Genomic DNA, 25,288 nt, shown 5'->3' on the forward strand with positions numbered 1-25,288 from the left:
AGGCAAATAAATAATCCAACGGCCCAGAATTACTCGCACCCCCGGGGTACTTCGGTGGGGAAGGTGCAGGATATATACGTATAGCTATATATTTATACGTCCGGCGGATACTCCGCCAGGACGACGAAATTCAGGGGCATGTACTCGGGGTGATTACGATCGTCAATCTTGCGGGTCCCCCGCGAAGAATTGAGGCGCACGGAGGAGACAAACTTGGAGCTGGATATAATCAGCCGGGTAGAATCAATTCGGCCCTCGCTAATTTTTTACTCCCAATTCTTCTCTCTCTCTCCGGCTTCGCTCTGCGTGCCTACAGCGGACGATCATTTGGTGCGCGGGGTATTGTTCGGACCGAAAACTCGAGCCGACCCCGCGAGCTTTCGGCGCTTTTGGACCGGGGGCTGCATCGCGACAAAGCCGCCACCCCTGCAGGCACTGGATACGTCATCAACAGTTGAACGTTCAAGTGCCCCTCGCACCCTCGGAGCGGCTCGATGCAAATGGTTACCCAGATTACCCCCGCCTCGTTTTGCCGTTTCACCCACTCGCTAGGCTTCTATTTTCGTGAACTTGGGGGAGGCTGCAGTGCAAAAGCTAGGGTGCCGCCATGCCGCAGCCAGCCCTTCGTTATATGGTAAACGAGCCTTTGTCTAAAAGGGAGATTTTGCGCGATGGTTTCACCCCATGGGTTTTACCGTACGCGTAGTCTTCACTTGGTAATATTCTTCGGGAATACTTTTGCCGTACCTAAGTAGGTATGTACGTAGATGTATAACAGGCCTCGCCCATAGTGCCGGTGATGTTATGAAGAATATGTAGGCTTTTAGCGACAAACTGACATGGAACGTCATTACGCACGAGAGATACGATCAGGTTCCCCAGACAAACGGTAAATTCAATATTTTCTCGCCTAGCGTGCAGCCACGTCGCGTTAGGCTTGCCAATGCTGTCGTTAAGGGCACGCCTGATTGAATATAATTTTTTTTTTTACAACAAACATGAAGCTTCGACTAACGATAATATCTACCAATTCGTTGCGTTCAATACATTCCTATAAATATTACTCCGAGTATGAAACCCGATGAACTCTTTTTTGCAAAATTTATTCCCTCACAATTTTGCCTCATCATTACACTAAACTTAAGTTTCTAACGCGTTAAGGGGAATTCGTTGTAGTAAACTTGAGGATTAGCAATATTCTTGAAAACTTGGCTCGACCCTGCATCCCTTCAGAGTTGAATTTTGGAAGGTTGCAGCCAGCAGCTCCGGCGATCGTGGCGAACGCGGAAAACTTTCATTCATGCCCGAAACGCAGGCGCAATTAAGCGGGCCGCTGTTCAACCTACAAAATGGGTTTTCCGTTGACGAGAACACCGGGCGTCCTGCACCTTCATTCACGAGAGAGAGACCCGGCTGCGTGACATCATTGATACCGCACCCTCCGCTCCGGGCCACACATTCAGCATTCTCTTCATAAACTGCCCTTTTCGCTTCTACCTCTCTTTTTCCCTGCGTTGATGTAGGCACATTCATCCCGCCTCGAGGCTTCCCGAACCCCGAAAGCGTCGATCGAGCGCTCATTCAGGATATCTACTCAGACTTCCAGACGAGGTCTGACGACGGGTTACGTTTCACCCCGATAGGCCTCTCCTCCTGTCACAGCGCCTTATTCACCGCAGGGACGATGTCACTCATTGTCAGCTCATTCGGGGTCAACCCGCCTGCACCACCAGACGCTCACCTTTTAACATTCGAGTGTCATTGACTCTCTCCGTTGTCACGTCGTGAAGTCTTTCTTTCACTTCGGCATTGTGTCTGGGCGCCGTGTTCACCTCACGGTTTGTACCCACACTGGATTTCCCCGAGACTCGTCTATTCACTGCGAAACGTCCCTTATACTTTGTTGCCGCGATGTCGGGACACTCGAATGTCCTTCAAAACTTGTTCACCATAGTTGTTCGAATCTCTCGAGTTTTCTCGAGTTTCTTCCCGGCTATAGGCGAGCTTCTACTTCAGCCCTTACGTCGCAAATTCAGCTATCGTAATCTGTCGCAAATTTTTTACCGCTCTCATTACAAGAGGAAACAAAGGCGTCCGCACAGCTGGCTGTGGCGGACACCCGCCACTGGCGAGAAAAACCGTTGAAATATTTTCATGTCCGACTAGCCTTCGAGTGCCCAGGCCTCGCCTCGCTAGCCGAGGGCTAAGGGTTTGACCGCGCCGGAAATTTCCCTACATGTGGCATTTATGGCGCGCCGCGACCCTTGGCCTCGACTCGGGGGCGAGCCTGCACTTTTTCTTCACCCTAGTCTTCGTTGCGCTCCCGTAACATACACATCAAGTAGCTAGCTTCACTCTTTTGCTTTCCGTACTTTCGTCAATCAATCGTGTAAACCCAGTACCTCGTTTATTCTCTGTTTTAATAAAGCACCTATTAATTTCTTGTTATCGTTAACCATAATTGTCGGCATTAATCATTTCGCTAATCACTCCACAACTCCAAAATCCTACAAATTGGTGACCCCGACGTGATCTGGCGCGATCCGTACTCTTTCTCGTGTCAGGCTGTATTAAATTTTTATTGTGAGTGCTAGTGTTAGTGAACTCATATTTTAGCTGTGAAATTTGAGTGGTATTGGTAACCGTATATAGACCCCAGATCGTGTAAGATGCCGGCAGACGCTGTAACCGACGTACGAGCTGCGCTAGACCGAGTCGCTGTGCGTATTCCGCCGTTTTGGCCCGCAGACCCGGAGATGTGGTTCACACAAGTCGAGAGTCAGTTCACCTTAGCGGGGGTGGTCGCAGACGAAACAAAATTTAGCTACGTCGCAGGCAATTTAGACGCGAAATACGCTGCGGAAGTGCGGGACATTCTTACGCGGCCGCCCGCGAGCGGCAAGTATGAGAAATTAAAAATGGAACTAATCCGTCGTCTCAGCGCGTCGCAGGAACAGAAGACGCGGCGATTACTCGAGCACGAGGAGATGGGTGACCGCAAGCCCTCGCAATTTCTGCGGCATCTTCAGGCGCTAGCAGGCGTCGTTGTACCGGAGAGCCTCGTGCGCTCGCTGTGGCTCGGCAGGCTACCCTCGTCGATGCAGGCTATCCTTGCTACGCAAACGACCGCGAACCTGGATACGGTTGCCGAGTTAGCCGACGCCATCGCCGACGCAACTCCGCGCCACCAGGTCGCCGAGTACGCGGGGAGTGCGAGTAGGCTCGAAGCCTTGGTCGAGCAACTAACGGCAAGCCTGGCTACCGTCGTGGCCATGCAGGAACAGCACCAGCGGGACATCGCGGCAATCCAGCGGAAGGTGGACGACCAGCCGAGCCGATCACGCACACGTTCGCGGCAGCGTTCGCAGACCAGGGATCGTCAGCGGGACCGAAGCCGCAACGGTGAGTGTTGGTACCACGCGCGATTCGGAGCCAACGCTACAAAGTGCACAACACCGTGCACCTACCGGTCGGGAAACGCGACGGGGGGGCGTTAGAAGCGGTAAACGACCCCTGCCCAAAATCGCGCCGCTTATACGTATTGGATCGGGCAACGAAGACGCGATTTCTTGTAGATACCGGGGCCGATTTGTGCGTGTTTCCGCGAACTCAGGTACGCGGCCCGCGCGCCAAAACGTCCTACGAACTTTACGCGGCAAACGATACAACGATCGCAACATACGGATTCGTCACGCTCAATCTGAACTTCGGACTCCGTCGGGAGCTCACTTGGCGTTTTGTCGTCGCTGACGTCACGAAGCCGATTATCGGCGCGGATTTTCTCAGCCATTTCGGGCTACTCGTCGACATCCGCAATCAACGGCTCGTAGACGGGGTCACTTCTTTTAAGACACCCGGCAAGATCGCGGAGGACGGCCCTAGTATTAAAGTCATTTCCGGAGAATCGCAATACCATGCACTCCTCGCTACGTTTCCGGAGATTACGCGGCCAGCGGGGGCACACGTTGAGCCTAAGCACTCAACCTGCCACCACATCCGCACGACGCCCGGACCTCCAGTGACCAGTAGACCACGCCGTTTGGCACCCGAAAAACTACAGCTCGCGAAGAGAGAATTTAGAAATCTCCTGCAACTGGGAGTCGCTCGCCCTTCGGAGAGCAGTTGGGCATCACCGTTGCACATGGTACCCAAGAAAGGAGACGAGTGGCGACCTTGCGGAGATTACCGTGCTCTCAACGATCGGACCGTTCCGGATCGCTACCCGGTCCCGCACATCGAGGATTTCTCCCAGAGCCTCCAGGGGAACAACATATTCTCCACAATAGATCTGGTGAGAGCGTATAACCAAATCCCCGTAGCACAAGAAGATGTCCCGAAAACGGCTATCACGACTCCATTTGGCCTGTACGAATTCCCATTCATGTCTTTCGGCCTACGCAACGCAGCACAGACGTTTCAACGTTTCATGGACGAGGTACTCCGCGGCTTGGAATTTTGCTACGTGTACATCGACGATATCCTCGTAGCCTCGCGGACAGAAGAGGAGCATCTGCAACATCTGGGGGAACTCTTCAGGCGGTTGAAAAGCTACGGAGTGCTGGTAAATCCAGCAAAATGCATTTTCGGGGCAGTAAAAGTAAGATTCCTGGGCTATAGCGTGTCCTGCGAGGGCACTCGGCCGCTGGCAGAAAAGGTTGAAACCATCCGCACCTACCCAAAGCCCGTAACTACAAAACAGCTACGACAATTCTTGGGTATGGTAAACTTCTATCGTCGTTTCATACCCAAGGCCGCATACCTGCAGGCACCCCTGAACGACCTTCTCCAGGGAAACGCTAAGGGACGAACCCCGGTAAAGTGGACCATGGAGGCTGAACAGGCTTTTGAAGCGTCAAAGGAAAGCCTAGCGCGAGCCACGTTGTTAGCTCATCCCGTAAGCGACGCCGAACTTGCAATCGTCTGCGACGCTTCAGATTTCACCGTGGGAGCAGCACTACAGCAACGCGTCGAGGGAGATTGGCAACCATTGGGTTTCTTTTCGAAGAAGCTCAGCACAGCCGAGCAGAAGTACGGAGCGTACGACCGAGAGTTATTAGCCATCTATTTAGCTGTGAAGAACTTCCGGCATATGGTCGAAGGCAGAGAATTTGTGATTTTCACCGACCATAAGCCGATTACATTCGCGTTCCGACAAAAGTCCGACAAGTGCTCACCACGCCAATTCAGACACCTGGATTTCATTGGGCAGTTTACCACGGACATCCGACATATTTCGGGGCAGGACAACGTTGTAGCCGACGCCTTGTCGAGGATCGACGAAGTAACAACACCGATCGACTATAACGCGTTAGCGCGATCGCAGGAAGGAGACGACGAACTGCGGACGTACCTACGGGGAGAGTCTGCCTTGCAGCTCAGGCAGGTGCAGATTCCGGGAACAGACGTAGCCGTCTACTGTGACGTTTCCACTCAAACGGCGCGTCCATTTGTGACAACGCCCTTCCGAAGAGCAGCGTTCAACGCCGTACATCACCTCTCGCACCCTGGAATCAAAGCGACGGTCAAGCTCGTGACGCAACGCTACGTCTGGCCGTCGATTAAGGCGGATTGCCGGCACTGGGCACGCGGCTGCGTAGAATGCCAACGAGCAAAGGTTTCGCGACACACGTCCGCTCCGATCGGGAAATTTTCTCCACCATCTACGAGATTCGAGCATATCCACATCGATCTGGTAGGTCCTCTGCCGGTGTCGCAAGGGTTCAGGTACTGTCTCACCTGCGTGGACCGTTTTACGCGCTGGCCCGAGGTATTTCCGGTCGAAGACATCGATGCTGCCACCGTCGCTCGGACCCTTTTCGCGGGTTGGATCGCGCGGTTTGGCACCCCGCTGAGGGTGACGACTGATCAGGGACGGCAATTCGAGTCGCGGCTGTTCAAACAACTAGCAGTTTTGGCAGGCGCGACCCACCTGAGGACAACCGCGTATCATCCAGCAGCCAATGGACTCGTGGAACGTTTCCACCGCCAGCTGAAAGCAGCAATTCGATGCCACACGACAGAGCGATGGACGGAGATCTTGCCTACGATCTTGTTAGGAATCAGGTCTGCATGGCGCGAGGACCTTGGGGCAACCGCAGCGGAATTAGTGTATGGCGAACCATTGCGTTTACCCGGTGAATTCCTCGTATCACGTCGTTCTTCGAGTTGCGAGGACGCTGCCGAGTACATCAAGGAGCTCAGGCAACACTTCGCGGAGCTGCGCCCCATACCGGGAACACGGCATGGCGAGAGGCGAACCTTCGTTTCGAAGGACCTAGCGACGGCCAGCCATGTGTTCGTACGAGTGGACACGCAAAAAGGTTCCCTGCAGCAACCGTACGAGGGGCCTTTCCGAGTGGTCAGCAGGGGCGCCGGACACAAGACCTGCGTGGTTGAAGTCCGGGGGAAGCACGTCACGGTTTCAATCGACCGGGTAAAACCGGCGTACGTGATCTCCCCGGAGGAGAGGCCAACAGAGGGAACAGCCGAGGACGATGACATCGACCTGGCTCGGGACGAGCCAGCCAGAGACAACCCCAACCCACGGAACACCACGCGATCGGGCAGACGCGTCCGATTTCCCGATCGCCTGCAAGGCGGCTTTGCGTGACTCCATCACTGGCAGGGGGGTGATGTGGCGGACACCCGCCACTGGCGAGAAAAACCGTTGAAATATTTTCATGTCCGACTAGCCTTCGAGTGCCCAGGCCTCGCCTCGCTAGCCGAGGGCTAAGGGTTTGACCGCGCCGGAAATTTCCCTACATGTGGCATTTATGGCGCGCCGCGACCCTTGGCCTCGACTCGGGGGCGAGCCTGCACTTTTTCTTCACCCTAGTCTTCGTTGCGCTCCCGTAACATACACATCAAGTAGCTAGCTTCACTCTTTTGCTTTCCGTACTTTCGTCAATCAATCGTGTAAACCCAGTACCTCGTTTATTCTCTGTTTTAATAAAGCACCTATTAATTTCTTGTTATCGTTAACCATAATTGTCGGCATTAATCATTTCGCTAATCACTCCACAACTCCAAAATCCTACACTGGCTAAGTTCCTCAAGTGTGGCCGTCAGCGTTTACATGTGGTGTTGCGGCTTTTTTTTAATATTGCGTCAACGTGTTCTGGAAGTGAAAATAAATCTGCAATTTTATATGGAATTTCCGTGCTTTTTCTTACGGTTTTTGTTGTCTGAACAGCTGCGTGAAAACATTTGAAGTTAATGATGTCAGTCGCGCAAATGAGATTAATTAAAACATTAACTGTGATATATGTGTAATACCTATAAACGTTTTTATTCATTGTGTATAATCGAAAAAGTCAGAGACGTATAGCTCGGCGTAGATTTATAAAAATTTCAGTATAGCGGGTACCAGAATAAATACGTAAATCCAACTAATTTTCAGGAAAATTGAACTGTATATTATAGCGATACGTATGGCCGTAACTGCATAATTATGCCGGTCCCGAAGCTCGCGTCTTTGGCTCTGTTACAAAGAGTACCAAGTTTTCTCCCTCGAAGATTTTGCCTCGGCAGCGAGGCCGAAGACAACTCGGCAACGACTTTTCACCTTGAAATCCAAACGTTTCTACATGCAATTCACCCTAATATTCACCCTAGCTCAGAGTAAGACTTGTTGTTCGTATTCGTCGGCGTCTCATGAGAGTTTCATGGAGTATTCTTCCTGAATAAGTCAAGCATCTTTTGCTCACGTGATTCTATTCCCATATCCAGGCGAATTCGGGGATAGGGAGGTTGCGTTATATGTATACCTGTGATACAGCTCATGAATACTGGAGTGAATGATTTTGGTTCGGGAGGTTTCGAGAGATCCATACCTACACCCGCACCCTGCGACTTTCGCTCCCCTTTCGGGAATACGAATCCATAAATTTTTGGTCCTCCGGCTCGGAGCAGGAGCCATTTCTCTTGCAGCGGTCTGATTGATGGTCTATGAGGATCGGGGCAATCGGTTGAGAGAGGAATATTTTATAATTTATGCGGCACTGCGAAACCTCAGTAATAACCGCATTGCGTAATCGATAATGAATTTCTGCTGCAACAAGCGAATACGTAAAAATTTCCTCGCAATACAGAATTTGCCTAACGATTAATTACTCTACAATTTGTTACATCGTCACTGTTGGGTAACGGGATTGTTGGTCATTCGTAACCATAATTTGTACGCGTGTTAGTGCACCGCTCGCGTTTTATCCAGAGGATCGAGCGATTGGCGTGAAAAGTGATGTGGAAGTCACTAACTCGAAGTGATCGATAACAGCAACGTTTGTCTCCATTCAGCCGTGTAAAATCTAAGGCCGGATGTGTGTGCAGAATATTGGAAAAATTACGGAGTTGGCAAATTGATGTTAAATTCTGTAAACTCATCGTTTAGCAAGGACGCGCTGTTTCGAAATTTGAATAGGTACACGAATGACAAGCGATCGCAGCTCGAGATCCAGCCGATCGTAATCAGAGGTTGCGGATCTTGCACGTGCGGAATGTTTAATTAAATTACGCCCCGCACGGACGGAAAATAATTACTTACACAACGTCGGAGCTACTGCAGCACATTTCTAGGGCTGCTCGGAATAAGCCAGCCAGATTCAAGCTGATAGTCGATTCAAAAACAGCCCCATTCGAAACTATAACGTGGACTCGGTGACGAAGCTCGATCCTTCCTCAATGAATGAAAAAAATACGTTTTTACGTATGATTTAATCTATTCCGAGCACGCGCTCATCGGCTCATAAATACGCGCTACGTCTCGCCGCTGCAATGGATACAGATTACACGGCATCGTGTCTCTTCCGAAATTCCCCCGTTTACATGATTGTACTGATCACGAGGGACCAGGCCTGACGTTGATGTAGAGGAATGCAGACGCAACGGGTGTGCGGCTGATACCGGTGTAGAAGAAAGGGCCCGTTATCCGAGCCATTTGTTACCCTGTCGATACGAGGCAATTGGGGCTCAAGGGCTGGTCTTTTTCTTGTCATTCTCAACGAGCGCTGTAGCTTGATTAAAATATGGCAACGATAGCCTTGAACCATGTGAACTCGCGTTGGAAGAAACGTTAAAAATGAAAAGTGAAATTTCGACCGTGCGAATATTGGAGAAACAGCAAACTGAATGAAAATTTGCATAATCTCACGATCTACGGATGATACGTGCAGCTGTTGTACGATTTGGAGGTTTCAAATGTTCAGACTCTGATAAACGAGATTAAATTTTCTCCTTGTAATACATTTTTCGCATACACTGTGACGTGAATTTTCAATGAAAAGCTTCTCCCCGGAGAAGGAGGGATATATGTATATTTGAGAGAAGAAAGAGCAGGCGGGGAAGAGGATGACGAAAGAGTATTGAGAATACAGGGAATTACTCACACGGAAAGACGTATCCTCGTCGTTCTTAAAATTTCAATATTCCGTGAAACTTCATCTCCGAAATTCGCCTCTTTCGAACTCAGATCCGCCGCCGACCTTCCGATTGTGACCTTTGGGACTTTCATCTTCCCCGTACGGATGTATTTTTTCATTAGGGTCTCGCGAGGGAAAGGTTCGCTCGAGAAGTGGATAGGGTAGGTATGGACGGAAGACGAATGCTTGCAATTCCCGCCAGCCAGCGTCGTAACAAATAAAACTAAAACTTGATTATCGTTCAGGGATCTTGTGGCTCTCTCAAGTTCTCTTAACTTCTCTTGGGTCACGCTGAAGGAACGATTTCGTAGATAATATGGGGCAATACTGACCGGCAGGTTTTATCCTTGACTTGACTTATTACGTACATAATATATTTTTTTCCTTCTTAGCCAGAGGCCAAAGGGAATCACCACCGGTCGATCTTCAAGCCCACACGACTGTCCTAGAAAGATGTCCTACTTGATTTCACCCGCTCGACTCTTTTATGTTCGCCATTTCGTGGATTGCCTATTAAGTGATAACCGCGTATTCATGTATACGAGTATGTATAATATATCTGCCTTATACTCGTAACTCGGAACGTTTAAGGTTACCTCTCAAAATCAGATCTTTTATGCACAGAAAAACAAGATTCAGACTCTTTCGTTGTTGTGTTTATTAATAGCTCCTTTCGAAGCGAATTAAGTCGATTAAATTGTGCAGCATGAATCCTCGCAGTTCGAACCATGACGAAAAATCTGCGGCAGCTTCAGCGCGAAGGTATTTAGCCGAAATGCCTTGGACCAGTTAAATTTAGGGATGACGGCGAGCGCATTCCTGGAAAACAAGAACGCGAACGGAATCAGGTATCGCATGCCGTTCGCCCTCCCTTCAAAATCGATTCAGATCCGAGTGCCTTCGGAGCTTATGACGAGCTTTTTCGGTATTTAAGGTGTGCGGGCGTATATCGTAAAATCAGATCTTGGCCTCCATAAATTTCTCACAGGGAGTTGAGCAATCTTGCAGCTCCCTCGGTCGCCACCCCAAGTCCGCACCATGTATTTACCGGGCTTCACGATACCCGGTGTGAAAGTAGCCGATAGCCAATAACCAGAAATGGATATGCTCTAACCCTTCGTCAGCTTTCCTCCCCCTCTTCTTTTCTCCATCCGAACCCCGTATTATTCTCAAGCCGAGGATAGAGTGAAGTCATTTACTCGACCCAGAGATTTCGGGACGCGGAGGACAAATCTCTCCGATGATGAAACCGGGTTCTCTTATCCTGCACCCAACTCCGAGACAGAACTTCGATTAACGTTCCGCCAGACTTTACATTATACCTATATATTGCATTCCTTGCCAGTTTGCGGAAATTGTGCTCCTTGGCGGCGTCACTTGCGTGTAAAATCGTCGTGGTAATCTTGCGAAAGTGTAAGTTGCGACGATTGGATTCAGGCTACGATCCTTTGTCTTTCACGAAATGTATACTTCAACCATTCGGTGAAAATTTATAGTTCGCCGTTTTTCTCAAACGCATGCACAAAGCGTTCCCGCCCTTTTCACCTTTGTCCAGTTTCGGCATCTCGCACACACCGCCTGAAGGATAAGAAAGCCTCGTCCTTAAACCTTCGCAAAGGTCAGAGGTTACGAAATTTAATACTTCCCTGTCCTCGCGGTTCTCTGCCTTTCTAATTCTTTGTTCAATGCCATTTGTCACTCGCACGTCGACGGTTTTCATTCTCGTTTCGATACGAAATCTCTGTGAAAATTCATTTATCTTTCACTCTCACTTTTCACTCGTTCTTGCATAATAGATTTATTCTCCTTTCGTTCGTATATCTGTACGACTTATAAATGCGATTCAGCTTCTTTTTTTTTTGTCTAGATTGTAAGCTGTACGATTTTATTTTATAAATTGTTCATTTCTATGATCGATAGAAAGGGTACCTCAGATGATCGGAGGGTGTTAATACAGCGAGACAAATAAATTTGTTTATCAGACGCGTTCGGGTGTCGTTGCATAACGGGAATGAAAGCAAAATACACAAAACATATTCATCTGCATAGATATTACACAACTCATCCTGAATTCTAAATCTAGCCATAGTCGATACTTTTACTCTTTGCGCAGGAGTTTAAATAGTTCGTTTAGGAGATCCCAATGATTTATTATCAGTACCGTCCATCAGTCGATGAGGATTACGGAGACACCAGCTCGCCTTGGGTCGTCCCTCAAATGACGATAATTAGCTTCCGTCGAGAGAGATTTTTTTCGATGACTTACATTCTCCTTTTTTGGGGGCACGCTTGCAGTAGTGTACGAAAATTCAGCCGTTCTGCACAATTTTGCAATTGGGCTTGATCAGGTGACGTTGTTTTTGAATTTCCCAGGTGAAGGATCCCAACCGACTGAGTAAGTCGTCGCTAACTTAACTATATCTAGCTAATCCTTTTGTTGCTTTGTTTACCTCTCTCTCTTTCTCTACAGAGCTCTAGGTGTAATCTGCTCATTGCTTGTACTCGAAACGAGACACGATTTTTTCGCGCGACCTGAATCCACCCTAAAAAAAATCGTCAACTTAATCTACTTCTTCATCCCCTGTAACTTCTTCACGGAAATTCTCTCTCATCCCATGACCTCTTATTTTCAACCGAGTTGCGTAAGATGGCTTCTCCGTCTTCCCCCTCCGAGTCGACCTCTTCCGACGTCCAAAAGTTCTCATAATTATATTTCCTCCACTGCCTATTCTCTCTCTCTCTCTCTCTATCTCTTTCCCATTAGAGAGAGCTTTCTAAGAAAGATTCCTCGATGTAGTAAAATCTTGGCAAGTATCTGCACACTCTCAACTCGTATTATACATATAACAGTCAGAAAAACCGCAGAGTATCGACATTTACCGAATCACGTAAACGAGAAAAGGATCATTACGTGACTTGATTTCAATTTAATTTCCAAATTCCTCGATTACTTGCAATCTTTCTCTCGCAATCGTATTCAACTCAATCGGTTCATCGGCAAACATATTCAATCAAGCGGTTTCCCTTCGCTCCTTCGCAACGGTATTGCGGCGCATTTTCCGCGCAGGGGTCGCTATAGTCACGATTAGCCGGGAAAGGAGGAAAAGGAGGCGAGAGTAGGCACAGTCAGGCAGGCCGCATGGAAGGACGTCAGGCGTCGGGCGTCGCGACGCCTGGGTGGGTTGTCGCACCGTGACTATACCGCCGCCGTTACCCCGGTGTAAGGCAAATCGATAGCCGCTACGCAACCCCAGCCTTCGCATCGCATCCCTTCGCGTTTCCGTCTCTCTCGACGACTCGTCGGCTCCCCGGTTTCCCCGCTTCCCCCCGCTACCCCCGCATCACCGCCTCTGCTTCCTATTCCTCCGATCCGACCCCGTAGTGCAATCCACTCCGCTCCAAGCCACCCCTCGCACGCAATCCCCACCTGGTTTCAGGGCAACATCCGTGAGACCGCGTGAACGGCATGCTTCCGATTTTCCTCGAACACCTGTGGACCTGTTTGCCTCGCACTGTCTCTCTACGGGCTTGTTATACCGCACCGTACTTTGCTGCACGCATTGCGAAGCATCTGATGCACGGCTCGATTCTTTAATAGTCGTATGATTGGAGGAAATTGTTGAACAGTGCATTTTATTGGATTCGATGTATTGTATTCGTTCGTTTAGGTGTTCATTTATATTCATTCGATTAAACCCAATGGCGAGTAACAGCTCATCGGTGATAGGATCGTTTGGCTTAGGTGATACATGGAGAACATAAAATTAGTTAGACGCTAACGTGGCACAAAAAGAGAGACAAACGAAAAAGGGAAACAACAAAATAGCAGCTTGCGAAGTAATGTATACTCGACCATTGCAGACCTTTTTTTATTTCGTCTTTGTCCGAAAGCGTACGGTTTCAGTTGCTGAAATATGATCGTCTGTGGCGTATATAGCGAATGCTTGTGAGATTGCGCTCAGAGAAATAGTCGTAAATTAGGCTGCGTCACTTATTTTTGGTTTCTCGATTTTGCCGAAAAACCACGAGATTTGCGCTACTGACATAATTATTTTATTACGCACAGCAATTTTGTCAATATCATGAATAATGTCACAGGTGTGTGATTATTTTAATAATGCAGGGTATTTGATGTCTTTGAAAACACGGCGTATATCTCAGGTACAATGGTATGGTTATTGTCAAATCGAAGAAATTATTTAATTATTACTTATCGTACTGTAAAAGAAGCTATCCAATTTCCGTTTGTTTTATCTTAAAAATTAATTTTCACATACTACTGGCACAAGTATGTATATTATCAACCGTCTACCTATTTCTCTTAAATGGTAGATACCTGCGAAATGAAGCAATTAAAATTAGAATAAGAAGATAATTAAGTGTAAAAAATTGTGATTGCATCAAACAGCACTTAGCATGAAGCTTCCACGTGCTTTTAATGGCACTTTTATGGGTACAACAGCATTTAGACAAATATACGTACAATTCTTTTATACAGTGATCGATTCGTACGCCTCGTGTGAAGCCCGACGTGTACAAGCTTGTACGTGCATAGCTAGAGCTTTCGCCTTTAGTTTCCATTATCAACCTTTCAGGCTTTTCGCAACTCTAGAGATTTAAACTTTTACCAAGTTATACAACTGTATTCTCCCTTATTCTTAAGTACGACAATGTTTTTGTTTAATTTTTTTCGTGACTTTTCATACTCATGGCTACATCTACTCGCTGCCCGAGTTTTCGATCCACTTACATCTTCTTATTCAAAGTAAGTAATCTTGTAATTGGTTTTGCGACCTCTTTATCGACGTCGATGACGATTGATAAGTCTAACTCTGCAACTCTTGGTATAACGAGAAGCAGAGCTCTCTTCTTATCGCTTTTCTATTTCTCTTTCCTTAATTGTTCTTCCCCGCACACTCTGGTCTATCCCAAGCACTTTGCTGTTCCGCAGATTCTGCAAAGTTTGATATACATAAACGATCCGTCAAATACATCGCACAGTGTCGATTTGTTTTATACTGCACTGCGGGAACAGCGAATTAAATATCCGGAGCCACTCGCGTCGATAGTTTATCTCGCAGTAACAAATTGTCGGAACAAAAATCATACGAATCTGAGAATGGAAACACATATAAATTTACACCTTCAATTCGATAGGTAACACTGCTGTGGAATTATTTTCGGTATATCGCGTGTCGAATGTTTTGACGAGGGTCAGAAATTTTGTGTTTCATTTCTATTCACATTCCTTTATCCTATTTTTCGAACATAAAAATTCTAAGGTAAACGGAAAACGTGCCTCTGCACGTATGAATATCAAGCAGATGTAGACTAGTATCGTTAGAAAAATCACAGGTCCAGGTTATTGGAAAGAAGTCGTATTCTGCATGTACAGAATGGTGAAAAATACGCGGTTTCAAACCTTGTCTTCAAAGCTTTTTGCGAAAAGCACATTACGACGAATTACAACGTATAAAGCGACGTAGAAAAAATTTATTTCATGCTGATCAGACAAACTTTTTCCGAGTGCAGGTAATAAAACGTGCATTTTGGCGATGCTTGCAAAGTTTGAAAAATTTGAATCTGTTTCGTCGTCCTATATTACAGTATAATGCAGAATTGAGTAGAAGTGTTCCTCGGAGCTTACAAGGATTCATCACCAAAGTATCTTCCAAGGCCGAAGCTCCCGGCTCATAAATTTACTTTTGGTCTACCGCACCGCCATTTCGGGTAGTACATGGGTCTTCCCCGAAGGATAGAATTCGGAGTGAGTACCGGGATGAGTGCGGCGGTTCTTCCAGGAAGGGGGGGCAGGCTTCGGCAAATTGATTTTAACGAGTTGGAACTTGGGAGTTGCGAGGCATTTTCCGCAATAATTTCGCTCACCTTTACGGTTAGTTTAGCTCAATTTATCAAACGCGAGCTGTCAAACGAACGAGCCTTTGCTCGTGGTCGCGTTATAGTCACCTTTATATTCCGGGGACAAAACGACTATGACGAACGGACAATGGGCTTGCAGGGATGAAACGGAGGGACAGGGGGCGAATTCTGTCCCATATAAAACCGCACTTTTGCCAGAGACACGTTCTTCGATACACCGCGGGTACGTGACAAGATGGTAGTTTTGTCAACTAGGCGAATGCGGTGCGAAATTATATCGCCTGGAACGTTCCTGCGTTCCATTTTCCTTCGGTTTGCAGGAAGCGCTATAACATGATGTAGGTATAATATTATAGGTATATATAGGTGAATGTTCCAGTCACATACACACGACGGTCGTGGAATCGTGCATCGCGGAACGGTCTCCGCAAATGGCGAAATGTTGCGAGGGTTCTGTGCGCGGCCCCGATTTGTCAAAATACGCAATGTGTTGAGTGGTAATTTGACAAGCTGCGAGCTAGCGGCGCGTGTACGGCATTCAACGGTCCGTTGTCAACGCAGGTATATAATTTAGCGGGAGAGCGGAGAGTTGGGCAAACACGTCGGCTGGGAAATTTTTTTACTCACAATCAGAGTCGGTTGAATCGAAATCTAATTTGGTAAAAGGGAGAGAAAAAAAATCGGCCAAGCGTAGAGTAGAACTCGCGCTCTAAGGGTTCTGCACGAACTTAATTACTTTTTTTTTGCATGATATAACTACGAATTGACTATTTTTGGACTTTTTCTTTTACTAGTGCTGTGAGACCTTGCCTCTCTCCAAATTTCATGATTATGGGTCAATGGGGAGTACCTTATAGGTTTTGATGAGTGATTTTTCGATTATCGAAATATTTGATATTAATGGCCGTATCTTTTGATTGAGTTAACTTAGAAGCTTGAATTTTTTACACCTCCAAGGGATCGTAGACCTTAGCATCTGATATTAATTTCAACTCGATATTTTTACTCGTTCCTGGGAAAAAGGGTCCTGACAGGTAGACAGACAGACAGACAGACGGACGGACGGATCTACAACAAAGTGATCCTATAAGGGATCCGTTTTTTCTTTTTGAGGTACGGAACCTTAAATTAGTAGAAGAATTTCGCGAGGAAGTGGGATTTCAAAAATAAACTGCTCCATTATCTTCAGCCCTTAAGGTTCAAGTGAATCCTTGGCTAACTAAGAATGGTTCAACAAAAATTTAAGAGCCTGCTGGGAAAATGGTCGGGAACTAAATAGCTCTTGAAGTAAAGAGCCCGACTGTACTGCGGGGGAACGAAAGTTCGTGAAGGCAATTTGTGACCACTTGTATATAAGGTATTTTTGGTCTCAGCAGAATTGGTTTACCTACCCACTTGTGATACATATTTGTCATTGTTAAACAGTCGGAACTGTTGAGTAGATGAAAATAAACTGCTTATTCAGTTTTCCGAAGAGGGAACTTTACGAGGGGCCGCACCGTCAATTTTTTATTTTCCCGCTGCGACTTTATAGTTATATAATATTTACGTAAACATAACTCTCAAATAAAATCCAAACATGCCGATTATTCAAAGTTTCTGCTACCTTGTTGACCTTTAATGTTTCAAAACCCGTTCACCACGATTTCTAGTTTCAAACTTTGCATCATGGACTTCTATTTAATCGCCCTCACTCAAACTCGTTATTTGCTCGTTGTATATGATACGAAAATTGCTTGATTTTTCGTTTACCTTCGACCAGGTGCCGACATTTGCAGGGTAAAAATTTGCAGCTGGTTGAAAACTCGACCTTGTGGAACGACGCGAAGTCGATCTTTTTTGCTTCTTTTATTTAAGCAAAGCTGCATCAATTACGAAACGAATAATGCAGGGTTTGGATTGTTTCAAATTCACCTATGACGTACAAGGAACGTATATGCTTGTACAAGTTATCGGGAGAAGATCTACTTTAAGCGAATTCAGTGCTGCTACACGGCTGGCCTCACAACGGGAATGTCGTAAATGTCGCTGTCGGAGGTCTCACGCACGATCGAGCAGAACTCGCGACAAAATTTGTAGAACATGCCCTACTGGATATTCGATAAGCCGTAGACTCCGAGACCTTGTGTGTCGGAAGCTAGTCGACTAGATTGATTCCGCCAGCGTGCCTCGGTACGAGACAACGAAGAAAAGCTCGATAATTCTTGCTGCGACAAAATGTAAATTTCAAATAAGAAATGGAGGCTGATTCTTGTTTGGAAATTTTTTGCTTCAGGAATTAAATGCCGAACCGATCGATATTTTATTTATAGAATTTTGTATAAAATATTGTGTTCTACTTCTGATCATCACCAATTTTGCTTATTTACTCCCCTGTAAACAAAAGTGTTGGGCAACTCCGCCAACGCGATTTGATTTTCTTTTCAAGACACGCCGATCACGCTTGATTGTTCGAATAAAAGTTTATCGTTCGCAGACAATCAACGTAAACAATCTTTGTGGCATACGCGTCCTGTACAATTTTATTAATTTCTTGTTAATAAATTTTTCCCCGGATTAATCCGATTAACCGCCACTGTAGCTGAAGAAAATGTGTCTGTAAGAAACCAATTTCATCCCGGGATTCATTTGATAATCATCCGAGCGATTCTCTTATTCTATTCGGCCAAAGTGTTTTCCGCAATTTCATCATACTTCTGATACGACACTAAATTCTGCAGTCGTTTTTCCTCTTGAGAAGGAAATTCCGTATTTCAAGGGGTGCGGCAGCTGCGCGTTCTATCCGCGCATCAGAGTTACCGATACCATATTACTTTATACCAGGACATTCTGAAAGGTGTGTGTGTGTGTGTGTGTGTGTGTGTGTGTGTGTGTGTGTGTGTGTGTGTGTGTGTGTATATATATATACAGGAGGACGGAGGATATATATATATATATATAGACAATCGGTCGTGACGAACGTTGAAACGTTGGCATCGAATTTGCCAGCATCCGTGAACACGGAGTGTGGTCAGACTCTACATGCTCTGCGGTATAATTTGTGGTCTACACTCTGCATGCAGGCGTATTAACGAGTGTCCGGACCTTGACAACCCTCTAGAACTCACTCTAATGGTTGAGTGACTTGGGTGAATTTGATGTAGCATCGTTCTTTCTTCATACAGGAACACGCGGAATTGGATTATTTTTCCGGTCTTCTTCTTCCTTTTCTTCTTCTGACAAATGGACCGATAAAATTGCAAGTTTTTTTGAGGAAACAAAACTTTTTTTACTCGATTGAACATTGCCGTTGTAAAAAAAAGAAGCAAGATCAACTCTTATCCCCTTTTGCCTTCCTGCAGGGTCATCGTGCTGAGCGTCCTCCTGGGGGTCCTGGAATGGGACCGCAACGTGAGCTGCGTACGGCTCCTGTGGGAATACGTCCTCGGATATATGGTGATCCTCGTCATCTCGATCGTCGTGGAGCTGTCAATCTCCGTCCTCGCGATGAGAGGGAGCATCTTGGACACCGCCCCGAGAGCGCCGATGCAGTACTATCTCTACTTTCGCCTGTGTAAGTCTCGCTCTTCGTGGTTCGTCGTGTAAGGACACGCGACGTAATTTAGTTGAAAGAAATGCCTTCGAGGAGCTTTTCATCCGTTTCTCGTCCTCCGCGAGTCCGTGCCCTTTGTTGCGCACAATCGCTCCGTGAACCTTGGGTAACGCAGTTATTATGCCCACCTGCACCTCCCCCGCAAATCGGATTATCCATTAAACCCTAAATGACAAAGTGACATTAGCTGACATTTCGCGGATCGATCGGCTCCTTATGTGTCGGAGCTGAAGCGAGTAATCCGCCCTTAATTAATCGTACTACACTGCCGTTCCATTTTCAACGAACCACTGCCGTTTTCATTTAGAGTGTTTCAAAAAACGGTAGCGGATGAAAGATCAGTTTCACAGATCAAAGTTACCGAATATAACGAGTTAGTCTTTGAGGTTTTCTCTTTTCACGATGCGGAGCACGGTGAAACACGACAAGACAAATAACCGTTTAATTTGATTTCCCGTTGTCCGGGCTGCTCGAATCGATCAGCGTATAGTGCTTCTAAATATTCGCTTCGTTTGTTCATTCCAGACTATCGGATTTGCTCTTGGCCAAGGGCCAGCACTGTAAAAACCGTCGTGGTAGGTAGATGCGATCTTACAGCACAGCTATGGCATATCGACCATGTAACTTGGAAAATTGATCGATTCGAAATTTCGAAAGCACAGAAGCTTGGAAACGGCGCGAATGCTTCAATCGTCACTGTACACATATAGCTACGCCAGCTGTATCGCCACGTTACAGGTGATTTTCAGATCGATCGTTAATAACGCACACGAGGGTGATTATAACTAAATGAAGAGAGTTTCAAAATTGGAATCCGGCCGCTGTCTTACACCGGTGATCCTTGGGATTTCGTTTGTCTTACACCCCCGAAAAGTTAACGAAGAGCTTAGGGTTAAGTCCGTCCCCTTCCCCCGACAGTTTTCCCGATTTTCCGGAAGCGAGGGACGAATATTAATAAGAGAGTCTGTCCGCGCTGACTTCTTGGGAGATCTCGACCCCTTCGCCCTCCGACCCTTGTCAGCCGTTGCTGCTCCTTGGCAGGCCCGCCGAGTCCTTGCAAATCCTTAGCTCCCTAACCGTCCCATTCCAAACAAGGCTCGTCGCCGGGCACCGAGCGTCCGAAATCATCGCTCCTTCTCGACACGATTCGGTTCAACGCACATCTCCGTTTTTCGCGAACGAAATTTCACCGTGTCGGCAGCGATGTGAAGCAATTAAGAGCTTGGCTGATTTTCGTAATGAAATATTACGCTTTTTACTATACACAGGGATTGTATAAATTGTGTAACATCGTTTTTACGAGGGAGATCGTGTGCGTCGAGGCTGCATGTTGAACGTGAAATCGATATTTTTATAAAAAAGCTTTACTGTGTCACGCGAATAAATTCTCTCGCAAAAATTCATCCCCCTAGTTACTCACTGGATCGCGAAGAAGAAGGTTTTTTTACGACGCGTTTCACGATGGGGTGTAAAAAACGGTAGATATTATTTCGCTACGAAAAAATACGGATCGAGCACCATGCCAGGCTGGATAGATCTGATCAGCAAGTTTTTATTAGTTCTACTTTACTGTTGAACCGATCCTCACTCTGCAAAGACGCAATTCTGATTCTTTCCACATATTTTTTTCACAGTTTTTCTTTTTCATTTTCTCACCGAAATTCCCATGCATTTTACCTCATATCTTCATACACCCAATTTTTTGTCCTTACTTCACCCCAATGCTTGAAATCCAACGTTGAAAGATAATGTATTCTGGAGACCGAAGCAGGCTCGCTCTCTGCGTGATGTAGATTGAAACTCTGATTGTATAATATGAATAACGTGCGGGAAAAAAATGTTTTGCTTCCGGGAAGTTTCTGTGAAACGATTTTGGGAAGCAATATGCGTCCCAAGAATACCCGTAACTTGGATTCGGAAACCACGTTATTGTCATTTGGTCTACACTGAAAGTGCAGCAGTAAAGTTTACCACCTCGCTTAAATTTTCAGGCCTGATACGTTACCCGGTCGTTACGGCCTTTCAGGTCAGGAGGTCGAACCTTCGTGATCCATAAATCTATCATCGATTCAATCATTGCAATATTTTTCGAATTCGAAGGTGCGAATGCAGTTGTCTGAACGACGACGTGCAGAGTGCCAATTTAAATCAGGGCAGAGTAAATGCCGAGCAAAGAATGGACGAGCGAATCGCATCCAGGAAAAAAATTTAGAGAGGGGTATGTATCGTGTATAGGGATGGGAAAGAGCAGCAACAGCAACAGCAGCAGAATACAGAGAGAGAGAGAGAGAGAGAGAGACAAGAACTTAGGGCTTCCACCGGAAAACGGTGTATGAAATTTTCCGAATTTTCATGTGTTTGCTATTCGGGTCTCCATGAAATGTTCCTCTCTCTTTCATTCATTCATATCGCCGATATTTCCCTGGCATCCGCATACCTTGGGGACCTTATCTCGATTTGGCACGGATTTTTTTCTTCTTCTTATTTTTCACCGCGCCATTCGAGTCCGTTTGTGAGCTAATATTCGGTTCGTCGAGCGCAGTAAATGTCTGATGCAATTGCGGAAAATTGTCGCATCGCCGGCTACGTCGCACTACGTCGATCTCTCAATAACGTAATAGCATTATGAATGTTTTACGGATGAAAGTTCGGCCTCGACTGATCCGCGAACGAAAGGTCGTTGGGTCTGGAAACTCGCTCACTAGTCGCAAGGTCGTTCAAAATACTATGGAAGCTTTGAAATTCACCCTGAGGTTCGAGTGAGAGAAAGAGGGAGAAAGAGAGGGAGATAGAGAGAGAGAGAGAGAGAGGGATTGTCACGGGGCCTGCAGTGAACCGTGACAGATCTGTACGGTCGGAAAGGCGTCGAAATCGATTTATCGAGTCGGGTTTTGGCCCCAGCCTGCAGTTCCTCACACACGCGGCGATATTCGCTTTCTTCGTCAACGGCTCTCTTATATAACGACTTTTTTTGCGTTCGGCATTTTCCCCTTGCCGGAGCTTTGCAGTGCTAATTCACGCGATGCTCGAATCGTGTTGTTATCTTTCCGATCACGCGTTTCGATTGCTCTCCCCATTCTCAGCTCCATCCATTCTCCGGTGGTTTACTCCCGTTGCAAAAGTCTGGGGATCCGACCCCTCGAGCCCTCCAACACACCGAAGTTGTGCCAGACTTTTTTGCTATCCATTCGTCCACCGACAGTTAGCCCTTTGCTTTCGCCGCAAAAACGGACCGCTCGAGACGCGGTGAGCTCGTTCCTTCTTGATTAAAAGGTTCCTAGACCCGTTATACGACCGAAACAATGGAACGGCGAAAGATAATCTGCATCTAGATATATATTTATATGTATATATATATATATACACCGGTGCGATTAAATCTGAGCGAGGTCTGTTGTTCCCTAACTGACAACACGCGTTCATTCGCCTTCTCGTGTATACTCTGCAGATCGCGGTAAATACAGAATCAGAGGTTTACGGCACAGGAACAATGCCACCCTGCATACCCGAAGCCTATCGTGATTACAATATCATGGAAAGGGTGGCTCGCCTTTAGGTATCGTTTATCAATTGTCTTCGGTGCGGGGTTTTCCGTTCGTTTTATAAAGCTTCGAAGATCGTGCCGATTAAATTGAACGAGGTAGTTAATATTAAAGCGTAATTCGTGTACAGTTTCTAGAATCGTTCAGCTTCCTCTTACATTACCCACATATACGTATTAATGTTTCATAATTTACAGTGGTGATGATCGTCGAGATGGGATGGCTCTGCGCCGGTATCGCGTGGCTGGTTAAACACTACAGTACCTGCCCGATTGACCAGGCGAAGGGTTTTATTTTGGGTGAGTTAATATAATTGAAACGCCGCGGGCCTTCAAAATCTCGTTAAAGAGAAAAAAAGGAAAGAATCAAAAAAAAAAATCATCAAAAAAAAGAAAAAAACGGAAAATTTTCAGCGGCTTTCAATGTCGGGTCAATTATTGAAAACTTTCTCCGCGGCTAACTACCCTCGATTGAAATCAACTGCTAATCGAATTGTGATTGAATGCGATCAGGACTCGTGATTTCGAACTGGTGCGTGTTGGCCTCTGTGCTGGTCACGGTGTGGTGCACGTTTGACGCTGCCGGCCGATCCTGGGTCAAAATGAAGAAATACCAGCGGAGTATGCGGGAAGCGGAAACGCGGGGTGGTGGCAGGCTACACTACAAGCGCAGCGGAAGTAGAAACAGGAATTGGAGACAGCGGTAATAACGCGGCTATACGGCATATTCGGATTTACAGATCCGCATTACCGTGCAGCTTTTCAAATCTGTCTTGATTAGAAATACCGTGACTTAATTTAATTAATTTCCCGTTCTCTCTGTTCTTTTCTCTTTTTTTTTCGTTCTTTTCTTTTCTTTTCTTTTGATAAGTGCAGAAAGGTGATACGAGCTTATCAGGATAGTTGGGACAACAGATGCAGGCTACTTTTCTGCTGCATGGGAAACTCGGACAGGAACAGGGTGAGTTGCGGGCCGGGTTTACTGTGCTTTTGAGATTGTTTCAGAACGTATTTGGACGTTCGCTTTTGAGGCCTATAAAACGTGATGCATCTATAAACGTATATTTCTCATGCGCAGAATTCGTTCGCGGACATCGCCCGACTGTTGAGTGATTTCTTCAGGGACCTGGACGTTGTACCGTCGGATGTTGTCGCTGGATTAGTACTGCTGAGGAAGTTTCAGAAGATCGAGAGGGAGCTGATAGTCAAGCAGAGGAAAAACGACACGTACGAATTTCTTTCCGGAGTACCAGTCACCCCGAGGACCAAATTCTTATCCTTGACCGAAGACGGTGATCTTGATCACTTTCAGGCCGCCATTCATTACATGCATTTCGCTCTTGCGGCCTACGGCTGGCCAATTTTCCTCATAACTCATTCCACTGGGTTGTGTCAACTCTGCACCAGGTAAGACGAAGCGTAATTTTTATTGCGTGTCAATTCATACAGCACACGAATCTTTCCGAATAACCGTGTGGTTTTGTATGGGTGAAAAATAGAAATTAAACTGGAACGAAACGTGAAAAATAGCGACCTTGATATTTGTTTGATTTTCTGCCGACAGTTAGAATTATCGTGACAACTCGATCGTGAAATTTGTTCGAAGATGTTTCGAGGCTCTGTAACAATTGTAAGAAAAACTCAGCAATTTCAAGTACATGTGAAATAGAAAGAATTGTGAAATTTTACACCTAAAGCATTTTGCACGCTGGCCTCGTGTCTGCAAGGTGTTCAACCCTGAGGCGGAACTTGAGGATTAGAAAAAGAAAGCCTCGTGAGTGTGGTTATTCTCATTTCCCAGATTGAGGTGCGGCTGTTTCCCGTGCAGAAGAAACGATGACGAGGCGACAGTCGTCGACGACAATTGCTGCCAGTGTAATTATGCGGCACTTAGACGAATGGTGGAAGTTGGCGAGGTGGAAGTCGTCTATGCGACTTACCACGTCGACGTTGGAGAAACGCCGTTCTTCGTCGCTCTGGATTACACGAGGAAAAAGGTACGAAGACACCGGAATGCGAAACGTGTTCCGTTTTAGTATCGTTCCGCCATTGGAACAGACATTGTTCGTATTACCTGGAAAAACTCGTTCTGACAATGGCCGATCCATATCCAGGTGGTGGTTAGTATACGTGGTACTCTCAGCATGAAGGACGTGATAACCGACTTGAACGCCGAGGCGGAAGTACTGCCGTTATCACCGCCCAGGGAAGACTGGCTGGGACACAAAGGGATGGTGCAAGCGGCCGAGTATATCCGAAAGAAGCTGCGGGAGCAAGGAATCATCGCCAGAGCGTTGGCCAAAGTCAGTTATTTTCACAAACCGTTCAACGATCTTACTTTCCATCACATGCTTCTCATTCCGACATACCCAGGCTGTAAAAGTGTAGACACGTTGGAAGTAACGCCTGCAGAACCGGTGGAATTAGCGGGCTTTAATTATCGCGACGTAAAAGGACTGATGAAATTTCTCCGCGTCTTCCAGGTGATAAAGTTCATAATTTTCTCACTCCCGCAGGATCCGACAAGAGGTACGCATCAGTTCGGGTTGACGTTAGTCGGGCATTCGTTGGGTGCTGGCACCGCAGCGATTCTCGCAATTTTATTGAGGCAGGAATATCAGGATCTCTTATGTTTCTCTTTCGCTCCGCCCGGCGGTCTTCTGAGCATGCCTGCCCAGCAGTATACCCAGGAATTTATCACGTCCGTCGTTGTCGGTAAGGACGTCGTTCCAAGAATAGGACTCAGACAAATGGAAAGCCTTCGTGCGGACCTCATTAACGCCATCAAAAGGAGCGTTGACCCGAAGGTAGAGACCCGCAATTAAACAGCCCTCCGACCCTTTGTCTTTGCCAAAATTT

At 46.6% G+C, this 25,288-nt stretch overlaps 1 protein-coding gene across 13 annotated transcripts in view; it reads left to right on the forward strand.

Moving 5' to 3' along the window:
- Positions 1–25,288, forward strand: part of LOC124180940 (diacylglycerol lipase-alpha) — a 51,630-nt gene that overhangs the window by 14,741 nt on the left and 11,601 nt on the right. For 12 of the 13 annotated variants that reach the window (XM_046566902.1, XM_046566903.1, XM_046566895.1 and 9 more), the window contains 8 exons: positions 18,638–18,849; positions 22,628–22,729; positions 22,943–23,132; positions 23,306–23,390; positions 23,508–23,836; positions 24,231–24,426; positions 24,544–24,732; positions 24,946–25,236. In XM_046566902.1, coding sequence (XP_046422858.1) covers positions 18,638–18,849; positions 22,628–22,729; positions 22,943–23,132; positions 23,306–23,390; positions 23,508–23,836; positions 24,231–24,426; positions 24,544–24,732; positions 24,946–25,236 — 1,594 coding nt within the window. The remainder of the gene's footprint in view (positions 1–18,637; positions 18,850–22,627; positions 22,730–22,942; positions 23,133–23,305; positions 23,391–23,507; positions 23,837–24,230; positions 24,427–24,543; positions 24,733–24,945; positions 25,237–25,288) is intronic. The other variant, XM_046566900.1, reaches the window with a different exon arrangement.

Source organism: Neodiprion fabricii, chromosome 4 (assembly GCF_021155785.1).
Source record: "Neodiprion fabricii isolate iyNeoFabr1 chromosome 4, iyNeoFabr1.1, whole genome shotgun sequence".
Lineage (NCBI taxonomy): Eukaryota > Metazoa > Arthropoda > Insecta > Hymenoptera > Diprionidae > Neodiprion > Neodiprion fabricii.